A 13,452-nucleotide genomic window follows, 5' to 3' on the forward strand; every position below is an offset into this window, starting at 1 on the left:
GATATTGGAAGAGAAGCAGAAGCCACTGGCTCATTTCCCAGCACATACACACACACACACACACACACACACTCCTTTCCTTCAACTCTTTTGTGGTTATCACAGTGACTGGTGGGCTCTTCTGGCATTCCAAACCAGAGATGCTAAACGTCCTACAACATGTGGGGCTATCTGCATAAATACAAAGTGCCCCTCCCCAATATCAATGAATCCATGAAGACTTTTCCACCATCCCTTCTTTTTTTCACTTACTTCTCAATACTCCCTCTCACAGCAGTTTATTCCATCAGGTGTCCTGTAGGAGAAGAGAGGAAGTAGATTAACATATCACCCCTGAAAGACAACCTACTGTTCTGGGTTGTGATCTCTTCGGACCCAGGTTCTCCTAGTTTCTTGGCTCGCTGGAAATTCTGTTTTTCAGTCAACCTGCTGAATACTCTTTATTGGCAGCTACTCAGAAGGCCACTTCTTGAAAATTTCAGTCCTTGGGGTTGATTTTTGCTGCCAAAAACAGCAGTTGTTGAAGTCTGCTACATATTACTGGGTCATCCATAAGGGTTTTTTTTTTTCCAATATGGAAAACATTTGTTCTGCCAAAGTCATGTCTACCCCCAGCATGAGGGTTGACAGGATTCCATTTGCTTCTAGCAGGGGAAGAACTGACCTCTATAAATTACATTCTTTAATAATGGCTTCGCCCAGAGAAATCTGGCATTACCCCAGGTCTTTCTCCAGATTCACAAAAGCTAAATGAGGTGAAGATTTTGACCTGAGCACCTGGGTGGATGTTATGCTCCTTATTAAGATGTGAAAAACCACCTGGAAAAAAATTGTCTAGAGAGAGAGGAACATCAGGGGTTCAGCTTTGGCCTTGTTAAGTTTGAGATGCCTCTTAGACATCTAAATGGATTTGTCCATATGACAGTTGACAATAGGAGTTAAGATTCTAAGGAGTGGCCAGGGTTAGAGATGTACATTTGTGACAGATAAATAGTTCTAAGTCCTCGGCCTGGTAAAATAACTGCTGTGGTTTGAATGGGTTCCCTTCAAAATTCGTGTTGAAACTCAATTCCCATCGTGGCACCTTTTGGGAAGTGATTAAGTTGGGAGGACTCTGCCCTCGTAATTGAATTAGCGCTTTTTAAAAGGGCTAGGAAGAACCAGTCTAGGCCCTTTTGCCGTTTGTCCTTTCATCCTGTGAGGGCACAACATTTATCACCTCCAGTGGATGCAGCAATAAGGCACTGTCTTGGAAGCAGGGAATGGGGTCCTTGCCAGACACCAAACCTGACAGCATCTTGATCTTGGACTTCCCAACCTCCAAAACTGTAGAAAATAAATTTTTATTCTTTGTAAATGCCCTAGTCTCAGGTATTTTGTGAGAGCAGAGAAATGGATTAAGACAATAAAGAGAAAGAGAGTATAAATTTGGGAAAAATTCATCTTGGATGGATAGCTCTAACATTTAGAATTGCTCAATATAAAATCATCACTGGGTTCTGAGTCTGGTGAATGGTACTAACAGGCAGATTGTCTAGCTATGATGATGACACTAATGGTTGGAGTGTCAGTTTTACTAATCCTATTGTTTTTCCCCAACCATAAAATAAAGAATGAGATATGTATGGTTAGCTTAAGGTGGTAAGATTATAGGTGATTTTTAATTTCTTTCTTGTCCTTTTTTATATGGTTCTAATTCTCTACAATGGACATGTGACTATGTTATGAAACAAATAAAATAAACATTTTAAATAGTAATACCCTATATACTGTTTACAGTGCATCTCAACCATCATAAGAGCATACACACCGCATCACATTGTGATGTGAACACACACTGTAAAGGTGAACATCTTTTTTGTGATATTCATTCAATGAATCATGTCTATAGGCATTTAGGTGGTTCTAAAAGTCTAGAATAATGATGCTTTGGTAAAAATCATAAGGCCAAGATGTCAGTGTGGCACAGTGTGGCATTTTGGACATAATAGAAGCATATTTATTGAATAAACAAAAGGTCACAGTTAAAAGTCACCCTATAAGAGCCTATAAGTTAGCTTGAGAAGTGGTTTACAAGGATATTCCTTATGTTTCTGTATACTTTCCAACTCTCCAAATGTGTAGGGATAGCAAAAATGCAATCAGGGAAATAATTCTTGGCCACAACTCAACATTCCAAAGGAAAGAATAACAACAACAAAATACCCAAGCAAAACCATCAAACCACATCCTGGTTAAAACCTTTAATGTGCTGCTAGGGCATCATCTGGTCCCCATCATTACCAGCTGTGACTTGCACACCCGGGAAAGGCCAGACTTCAGCAACAAGAACTAAAATCAAAGGCCCATAATATAGCTTTGAAGTTGAATATGTTTAGCAGCATTTTTAACTAAGGTGGTGACTAGAGAATTAGAAGAAGGGATGGACAGGGCCAGTATAAGACAAAGTTGATAGGCATTATTTATAAAAATATGAGGAGTCTTTGCAAATCAAGATAGGATAGTAACTTCCAGGTCTATCACAATTAATCTTCCATTTTTACATTCAGTCAATGTGAATTAGAAGTCTACTTTGAGCAGAGTACATACGGGTGCTTGGATAGATGAGACAATAAGACTGAAGCACTTTACATAAAATGGAGGAGAACGCTGGGCACGGTGGCTCATGCCTATAATCCCAACACCTTTGGGAGGCTGAGGCAGAAAGATCACTTGAGCCCAGGAGTTCAAGACCAGCTTGGGCAACATAGTAAGACATCATCTTTCCAAAAAAAAATATGTTTAATGAGCTGAGCATGGTGGCATGTGCCTGTAATGCCAGCCACTCAGGAGACTGAGGTGGGAGGATTGCTGGAGCCTGGGAAGTGGAGGTTGCAGTGAGCCGAGATTGCACTGCTGCACTCCAGTCTGGGTGACAGAGCAAGACTAAATGAATAAATAAAATGGAGAAGAAATTAGTAAATAATCTGAAAATCACATAAGCAAATGTAATCTTAATATCAAGTTATCACCTCTAGAGTACATGATTTCTGCAACATGGATTAAAAGTTCTGCTGTAAGAAGCTTATCTTGATTAACTTATTTGATCACACTTCCCTGCCTATGAACCATTGTTCTATGGAATGTGCTCCAGGCCTACAATAAAGGCAACATTTTCCTAAATTCTTTGTTCATGAAACCATTTACCCAGAGCATTTCAAAAGAGTTGCATTTCAAAAAAACACACTTGCTAAAATCCTTCCAGTAAAGATTAGGCTCATCTAGGATTAATTAGGAAACAGCTTTGGAGAAGCTAGAGCAGAGTTTGGAAAGAGAGGTAAATAATTTGGTGGATAAGTAAGTGGAAGGCATGTTAGGCTGAAGGATCATGCCACAGCTTGGAGGCTGAACTCCATTGGCATGGGTGAGAACAATCTACATTCACAGAAGAAACACGAATTCCAAAGTAGGCTTTGGAATTCAGGGAGCTTTCTCTAAGAATACTGCAGTAGTCCTAGCATATCAGGTAACTAGAAAAGTCAACCAGCACTTTGAATCATAATTACTAAGAGGTCAATGAGAAGACAGCAGGTAAATCTTGAAGAATCCATTATCCTTATGGATAATACATCACAGAAGATGATTCTTAAATTGGTTTTTTAAAATGTTGTCCTGAATAATTCAAGAGATGCCACAAATTTTTAATGACCTCAATATTTCAAAGCTAGCATATTTTAAATTCATTTTTATTCATTTGTCTAAGTTTTACTTCTCCCTCGTAAGCTGTATGCTTTACTATAAGACAAATTAACAGTACCATTTAATGCATTTGTTCCTTCTAGAATCCAGAATTATCACCCGTAAGGCAGAAATTCTGCCAATTATAATCCTATCCTCACAAGACATCATCAAAACGCTGATTCATACCGACTAAACAAGCTGCATATTAATTACTCATTTCAATGTCAGCATGTTCATTATATATTGCTCTTTCCAGGGGAAGGAAAGATAAGGAGATGCTAATGCTTCTAGGGCATTTCATTAAAATGCACAGCGCAGCAAAAAATAAGTTGCTTTTGCCCTTTAACTGAATTATGAAGAACAAACTTATGAAAATTGTAGTGGAACTGAAGGCTTTACCATTTAAAGACAACGGCACGTTTTTTGTCACTTTTCATACATGTTTTTGGTGGCTCAAATCTATTTGAGTTATGCGATGGTCTCCCCAGTCCATACCATTATATCCTATGCCTCTCATTACTCACTGTAAGCCCTGTCTCACCAGAATGGCATGTGCTGGTAATGCCTGGGGTGACAAAGAGAATTGGACATAGTAGAAACTCATCTTGGACTTAGACTGTGTTCACCTGCTGGTCCAATTACAAAGGCTGTTATCAGAGTCGGGTGGGGAGCCTGAGTACATCACAGTAAACCTCAGAGCTGCTCCTGCCCCAGCCTCATGGACACATGTATAAGCCCACCTGAGGGAGATACAGCTGTAATTGCTAATCAAAATAATTATGTTTAATAAATTGTGTAATCCTTCTGTTCCAATTACCCTACCAGAACATAAGACAAAGGGAAGAGAATCCAGCTCTCTTTCATTTCCTACCTCATCCCACTCCCCTGACACAAACCCCAGGCAGGTTTGTTATGATGCCAGCTCAGGTCTTCCTTGATGGTGAATCAATCCAGCTGCCAACGGTGCTGAGCAGAGAAACAGGAAAGACTGAAATGGCCAGTGGGGAAGAAAGGAGCAGGCGGGTCCAAAATCAGGAAAGCAGATGCAGAGCAGTGTCAGGGGGACAGAGCTTACAGAAGAACAATAAGAGGATCAAACTGAGCAGGGCTGCTGGGTGCCTCCAGGGTGAAACTGCTTGCAAGTACATTTGAGGCACCCTTTAGAGGGCCCCAGAAATGCTGGTGGGTGGTCTGGCAGGGGACCTGAAAGTCCTTTACCAACAAGTAGAAAAGGCTAGCAAAACTAGTGGAATTTGAGCTGTTCTTATTAATGTGACCTCATGCGGTCCTAGCTGATGAGTCCTGGGAGAAATGTGTGGCATATATGAATCTGGGGAGAGCTCCCCTTTCTGTAATATAAAACAGATGTCTGTAAACTAACATTATAGGAGAATAAATTTGAGCACTCAAAATGGCTAATGAAATATATCAAGTTACTCTTTTTTTTTTAATCTTTCAAGCTTAAGTACAAAGCACGGGGTGTGAGATGATCATGGTAGGCAAGAAAGAAGACGAAAGAAAAGTAGAGAGAGAGAGAAGTAGTTCATGGTTCAGTTAACACCTACTGTGTTCTTGGCTCTTTGTTGGATTTTTTGTTCATGGCCATTGTTTCAGCTGATTTTCAAAGGGAAAAAAAATGAGTCAAGCATTATTATCATCATTTTACAATGAAGAGATGAGTTTCAGAGATAGGAAGCAACTTGTAAGGAAGACCACACAGTTTCTAAGCATTGGAGGTAAAATTTGAATCAAGGTCTATGTGATATCAAAGCCTATGCCTGCACCCCTAAGCATGAGCAAGACAACACTCTGGGGTGCAGAAAGAAAACATTAAAATTCCTATTTAGATTTATTATTTTTGACCTCTGCTTATCAGTAAGATCATTTTAATCCAATCCAGGTAGTGACATACCATATCTGGTTCACAAAATATCCTGAATTAAAAGGGGTTGACAGAAGGATGACAGCATCCTCCTCAGTCATTGGTCAGCTTTTACTCTATTACGATGTGCTGTAGTTTATGTGGCCAAGTAAAGTCTCTTATATTGAGTTTTTAACTAACACACCTCAGAGAACAGACTAATGGCTCTAAAATATCCCCCTAAAGAAGCAAGAGATTGATGTAAACACTAATGGTGTACACACATGTGAAGCGTGTGAGCGTGATCTCTTTGTCAGCCACAAAAACAGAGAAACAATGACACAATAGACTCTGACTCAAAGTCAGGCAAAAAAATTCTTTTAATTATCAAGCCTATTTAAGGTATGGGTTGATATTCATTATTTAAACATTGCCTTTGCCTATGTAACATATTTGCATGCACTGTGCTTTTGGAGGTGTTTTTTTTTCAGTAATGAGTATTATTGAAACCAAGTATATCCACTTAGAAGCCAATCCAGGAATCACTGTTTCAAATTTTAAACAAATAATTTCAAAGACAATAAAATATTTGGAATAAACTTAATACTACACTTGATCTTAACCAAAAGGCCGAGCAGCGATGGAATAAATTTAATACTAATAAAGTTTAGTACTAATAAGTTTAGTATTTTATGCAGAACAAAATGATTGGTCATCAACAAATGTAAAGCTTTAAAATATTATCTATTTCATCTTTGGTCCGTTTTGAAACTTTTCTCTTTTGGAATAACATGGACATAATATAATAATTCAATGAGATACATATGAAATTCATAAAAAATAAATTTATTTCTATTAAGAATATATGTTCAAAAAATCTGATAGAGTGTGTTATCAAAAAAATTGCTGGCTGCTCCACCATACATCAGAGTATAGTGAATATGGTGTGGTTATTAAAAGTTATTGATAAGTATTTTTAAGCAAATAAATAGAAGAAAAAATACTACATAGGCATGAGGTATACCTCATGGAGTAAGAGATGTTTGGAAAACAGAGTAGGGGAGACAGCCTTAACTTAATTTTAATAAGAAGGTTGAAGCCATTGGAGGGTGACCATACATTGCTGTTAGCCTTGGCTTATGCCTGCTCTTCCACATCCCCCCAGATGGTGTCCCTTTCCCCTTCAAAGTGATCTGATTTAAATGATAAACTTTACAATCACTCTAATTATACAGAAATTTAAAAAAATTTTTAACTTCTTCATGTGACTTTCTGTCACTCTTTCTTTTTACCCTGACCAAAAAAAAAAAAGTATCTTTTTATTTTCATGGCCAGCCCTGTCATCTGTACACAGTATCCTTTAAGCTACGATAAATTTATGTTATAGTTTTTCTTCCTTGCAAAATCCATCTCTCTCCCTCTCCTTAGGATCCTCCTTCCCCTGCCTATGAATATATCCAGGTCTTGCAAAATCTAAAATTAAAATTCAAAAAGATTTATTTTGAGACACACGTCTCCCTTTGAACACTTTTCCCCCTTTTATTTTATTTGGAAAACTTTCTAAAGGAAAGTCCTTACTTGCTACATTTTCTTCCTTCTGTACTCAACACTGTATTGTCATTGCTGTCTTGGAGTTTCCCACTGACAATGCCACATCAAACACCCTGTTCTTTAGCTTATTCCACAGAAAGTTATGAGAGCTTATTGGAGGACTATGCAGGAATCCCACCCCTTTGATGAAAGAATGGTCCTTCTCTACTTTTAGGACAGTCAGAGAGAGTGTGAAGGGAGGAAGCTACCACCTGCCTACTTAGCCAGATGGACTGAATTGATTGGTCTTCAGATGGTCACAACCACACAATCCCTCTCTGCAAAGGCATTTTCTTAACCTTCCTTCTCCTGCATCTTTACCTCTCCAAATACTTGAAATTATTGACCAGCTTCGCCATCTTGAAAGTTTCTATTATTTTGGTCTATTCTAGGACACTGCAGAATGTAGTATAAATAATATGTAATTTGGAGTCCAAAGGATCTGGATCTGAATTGTAGTTCTGCCCCTCACTATTGCTTGTTGAATTCATCCAAGTCATTAATCTCTCTGAGCTTCAGTTTCATAGTCTATCAAATGAAATTATGATGCCTAAATCACAGGCTGTTCATCACTAATCTTACTAAGACTATTTTCACATGAACATTGGCTAATTTTTTGTTATTATACTTAAAGTTTTCAACTGCTTTAAGTGGCACAACTAACTGGACTGACTGTGCTTTAATCCACATTAACTTGCAATAGAATCAAAAGCATCTTAATGGTCACTTTTGATCCAGTGTTTACTCTTCATATACTTGAGTCCAAGCTTTAGGGCAATGACACTGTTTTTACGAGAATGAAACCAGCCCAATTGTCCCACAGAAATAATATTTACAGGTTTTTAATAAACATAAAAATTGACTCTCCATATTAAAACTTGACACTTATATTTGCCTTAACTGAGTTTCTTCCTCAGGAAACCAATCCTCAGGCAAGGGACTGAAACTCGCTAGACCACCACATCCAAAGAGATGCCAGACCCCTCATTTATCATGATTGCTTCCTGACTCCTTCCTAATTCCTGTTTTCCTGCTTTCCCCAGTGTATAAACACCCCAGTTTTGGTCACTCGGGGAGAGAGATTTGAGACTGACCTCTCATTCTCCTTGGCTACAGCACCCAATTAAAGCCTTCTTCCCTGGCAATACTTGTTGACTCCATGATTGGCATGCTGGGTAGTGAGCAGCAGGACATAGACCCTGGAGGTACCGTAGCAAGAATTCAAGACAATTAAATGTACTGAGACACTTCCTGTATTGTGCCCAAGAGCTGACTTATTCTCCTATCATTTATGTTGAATTTTTTTTTCTAATTCCGTTTATATAATGTGTAAATAAAAGGAAGAAAAGTATGAAAGAATGTAGGGTTAAGAGTATAAAAGAAACATTTTGGAGCTGCCACCAAATGCCTGAGGAAATGGGGAGGGGATTTCTAAAGAGCCTTTAGAAAGGAACTATGGGAATCAGAGTCTAGACATCTGCCAAGTCCAGAATACACTGATGCCCTTCACAGAAGTAAGTATGTACTAGTAAAAGCATTATTCTCTATTATTTCTCACCTTTACCCAATTTCAAACTCTGTGGGAATATGGGGCAGTGGAAAGACTAGAGCTACTCATTTTCAAAAAGTAGCTAAACATACCACCTTTCCCCAGCCATAGACTTTCCACTTGAAACAGAACCAAACTGGAGAGAAAGACAAGATGCTTCAACTTACAGTCAAGTTGAGAGTGTTAATTATATATGACTGGACATTACATATACTCATCCCAGGCTGTGTTTTATGTCTTGTTCATAAGACATTTTGCTACTAAGAGTGACCAGAAAAGTCAAGGGACTGCCTAAGTGTTCACCCAGAGGCAGGGGCTGCCTCAGGAAGAAAAAAAGAAAAAAAAAAAAAAAAAGGGGAAAACAGAATTAGTGGGAGGCAGAAATAAAACTGTGTAACTGATTTAGTTACTTTCTAATGTAGTCCTCTGCTCTGCTGTTTCTGGCCCTGTCAAGTATCTCTCCTCTCACTAAGACAACTGGTCCTTAGCTATGCCCAAAACTGCAGGTGCACCCTCCAAATTCAAAGCTAACAGGATATACGTTTAAGCTTAAGAAGCCCATTGTGAGAGACACAGGACATTGGAAAGGTGGAAAAGTGCATTGTGTGGAGCCTCCAGGAGCAGGATGCTAGGTTTTCATTTTAACAGTCAATGCCATGAACCAGGGCATAAAAAAAGGAATTGCAGTCTGCTGTGTTGACTGGAATTTAAAGTAAACATGAGGAAAAATAATGGGAAGTAGAGTTAAGACAGGAATTCTAGGAGCAGACACAAAGACAAAGGATATTAGTTTGACTTCATGGACTTTTACTACCAAGAGTCTCCATGTTAACATCACTTTCCTACATCCCTCAGCACATAGCCCAACTAGTCCTGCCATTGCCAAGCATGCGTATGTTGACTAGCTGCATTTAAATTACTTAGAGAGATAAAAGAACCCTTTTTTAAGTTATGCCCTGAGAAGTTAAAATTTTATCTCAACTTGGTTCTTTGTAGAGCACAAGAAATTGTTACCGAAAAGTTTCCATCCTCTGATAGAAAGGTCAGGCAAATCTAGATAGAAGGGAAGTTAGACTCAGTCTGAGAAAGTGACTGTAAGCAGTGATTTATGGGCAGAATTCCTAGGGTGGGGGTAAGGGCAACAACCTCAACACTGTAGACAAAGGAAACAATGCTTTATAATCTACTGAAAAAATGATAAGTCAAATTACAGAAAACACAGAACTGCAGAGATAAAAGCACATTCCCCAGGGGCAGGAAATGTAGAGCATTTAAAATGAGAAAATTTCCCCAGGCCCACTCCCTTTATTTATCTTTGTTTCTCTCCTTTTTCTGTCTTCATTTCTCATTTCCTGTATTACTGACATTTTTAAATAAATCTATAGGAGTTATGTCAGAATTTTACATATATATGAACTAGCTTGAATATCAAAAAGTCGCATTTTTCTCTAAATAGTGATACAGATTTAACGTTTGCCATCTAGAAATAAACAAGAAGCCATAATCCATAAAGCTTTAATTAACTGAAATACAGAGAGCATGATATGATAATACATTTAGTGTTGTGGCTAAGAATAAATCATTATTATTTTAATGGTTGTTTCTGAAAAACTTCCACTTTTCCACACTTTTCGATTAAATGGGAAGCTCTATTTTCCTCCTCATTAAATCTACTGTGCTTAGTGAGTTTAAATTCAATGTATATCGATCAACAGCTGCTTCCTTAAATCATCTTCCTACACTGATTTTGCAAGTTTTCATATTTACAGCACAAGTAATAAGAAATAGTTATGCAATGATTTATAGTTTTTAAAACATTAGAATACATTTCAAATACAAGACTCCTTAGGCTACTCTGTATAGCCATTCTTAAATGCCCTTATTTTGATTACTTTTCCTATGTTTTGACTAAAATATTCTTTGATTTAAAAGAATTCAGTCTAGTTTCATTACTTTCATAGTGATCATATTTTAAAAATTTACCCTCAAATGTTGAGCATTTCTATTTGGCAGACGCTAGACTAACAGCTTTACATGAAATAAGTCACGGAATTCTTACAACCACTTTACAAGATTAGTATATTTGTATATTTGCATATAGGGTAACCCTCAGAATAACCCCATAGGACTCTAACATGTACTATCCCACACATTCCCATGAAAAAGACTGAAATATGAAGTGGTGGGGAGTCCTGGCACAGGGCCCAGGAGGGCACAGCTGCCCCACTGAGATGCTCAGCAGCTCCACATGAAACTGCCTTTACAAAATTATGACAGTGAGAGTAAATCTGACATAGTGGACTCCATCTTGCTTCTGACCTCTGAGCTGCCTTTGCTCATTCCTGGGCATAGACCAAGCTAACCACCGGAGGAATTTAGCTTATACTTTAACTTTGAAGCAAGGATGATAGTAGTCCCTCCTTAAAGCTAACTCTATTCCCCACTCCAACCCCCGCCACTGGTTGAGGGCCGAAATTGACTTTGAAACTGACTTGGTAAGACTAATGAAAGGCCCCAAGATGAGGATTTGGGGAAGAGCCTGAGTTCTGCTAAAATGTAGGCAAAATTTCTGTAACCCTTTACTGCTCAGGGTCATGTGGCCAGAGGTCACAAGATCTGTGGCTTCCCCAATTGCTCCTGTAGAAAACATCACTATTGTAGAACCTAAGATTGACATTTTATGAGATGTTTTGCAAACTGACCGTACCTAGACTTGTGACTCATGACCCAGCTGGTCCTGGGCCCCCACCCCGAGGCAGAGTCAGTGTATGAGAAACGTTTTCCACACCCTTATGACTTCATTCCCCACCCAATCAGCAGCACCACTTCTCTAGCACCCTGCCCACCAAATTGTCCATAAAAACTCTAACCTCCAAGCCTTCAGGGAGACTGATTTGAGTTAAAACTCTGTTTACCATGTGACCTGCCTTGCATTAATTAGACTCTTTCTTTATTTACCTTTTATCATTGAAGCAGGCAGAAAGAACCCATTAGGTGATTTACATGTGCAGCCTGGTTCTGTAAGGTGGGCTGTGTGGTCACAGCAGCTAGGACAGTATCTAGATTGTCCCCATGCTTGAGTATTAAAGTGCAGAGACAGGCTAACTCACTTAATAGAAATATGACTCATCCTGCCTGCCGTTAAACCAAACATCTGTGTCTCTTCGCTGAGGACCATTCAAGAGTAGTTTCTTTCCTTCACATCCTAGTATCTCAGAGTTCAAGCTGACTCCTTTCATTGTTGGTCATTCCTCAACATTTAATTGGAAGGAAATATTCCTGAGCTTAAGCGTTATGCTTAATGCAGTATGCATGACCCCTTCTCAATAAGCAAAAACTTATGCTTTGTCTTAACTGTTATGGGTCGAATTGTGCACCCCTCTCAAAGAAAAGTATCTTGAAGCCATAACCCCCAGTATCTCAGAATGTGACTTTACTTGGAAATAGGGTCTTTATAGAGGTAACCAGTTATTATGAGGTCATTAGGGTGGGTCCTAATCCAATATAACTGGTGTCTTTGTAAAAAGGGGAAAGTTAAACACAGAGACAAACACAGAGGAAGGTAACAGGAAGACACACAGGGAGAACACCATGTGAAAATGGAAGATTGGAGTGAGGTACCCACAAGCCAGGGAATGCCAAAGATTGCTGGTAAACCCCCAGACGCTAGGAAGAAGCAAGGGAGAATTTCTCCTACAGATTTTAGAGGGAGTATGGCCCTGCTAGTATCTTGATTGGGGGCTTCTTGCTTCTAAAACTGGGAGACAGTAAGTTTCTGTTGTTTTAAACACCCAGTTTGTGCTACTTCATTATGACAGCCCTAGAAAACTAATACATTAACCAAGCCTCCTTCAGGTTTCCTTTTTTTTCCCCTTCATTATTATGTTGAGTTTGACTAGCTGCAGCTGAATGGCTGTTCTGACGTTCTCTTTTGGCAAATTATCTTTTCTTGGCTTCAAAGAGGGAATTTAATCTTAGTTCATTGCTGCTACAAATGAAGCTGTAAGAAAAAGAGTTTCACTGTTAAAGGAAGTCCCCATTCTGTGTTTCAAGACCTAAGGAAGTTTAGTGATAAGATCCACAGAGCTCTGGCTCATACAATGCCTGGGCATTACAGCTTTAGCGCAAAAGGCAATTCTTCCTCCCTCTCCCTCAAAATGAATGAGAGTTTAAATGACAAAAGACATGGTTTGGATGACGGCTCAGCTTCTGCCAATACCATCTTGCATCTGCAAATCTGCTTGTCACTGACTACATGCAGAGGAGAGCAAAGGATATCTCTATGCTTCAGAGATACTTCTAGCAGCAGTAAGATCCATCTCCACATTGTAACCCATATGTCTGCAGGCACGGCAGTGTTCCCAGCTACCCACATATCTATGTGAATTAAAAATGTGGAGCCCTGTTCTTGTCTTTTCTAATAATATAGGTGAAAATGTAACTCTCTGGGATAGAGGATAAAACCAATCTTACAGCCTTTAATTATAGTGAGACTTGTTAAAAATTTCTAATTATTTCATTATTTTCAGGGGCCAAAATATTTATTGAGACCACTTTATCACAGAATGCTTTCAAACCATTCATCTGGTAATCTATTTTTTTCAACAGCAGATATTAATATAGAAAATAGAAAGCTACCCTTCACTGAGAGCTTGCTATGCTCTCTATGCATACTATTCTAGGTGCTTTACCTTATCACGTTGACTCCTCATAATGACTATATAGGGTGCAT

At 38.8% G+C, this 13,452-nt stretch overlaps 1 protein-coding gene across 1 annotated transcript in view; it reads right to left on the reverse strand.

Annotated features, from left to right (window-relative positions):
• Positions 1-13,452, reverse strand: part of LOC101178038 — a 291,177-nt gene that overhangs the window by 120,707 nt on the left and 157,018 nt on the right. The window contains exon 2 of the mRNA XM_004090886.2: positions 253-295. Within this exon, the coding sequence (XP_004090934.1) occupies positions 279-295 (17 nt within the window). The 3' untranslated portion in view covers positions 253-278. The remainder of the gene's footprint in view (positions 1-252; positions 296-13,452) is intronic.

This window comes from Nomascus leucogenys, chromosome 17 (genome assembly GCF_006542625.1).
Source record: "Nomascus leucogenys isolate Asia chromosome 17, Asia_NLE_v1, whole genome shotgun sequence".
NCBI lineage: Eukaryota > Metazoa > Chordata > Mammalia > Primates > Hylobatidae > Nomascus > Nomascus leucogenys.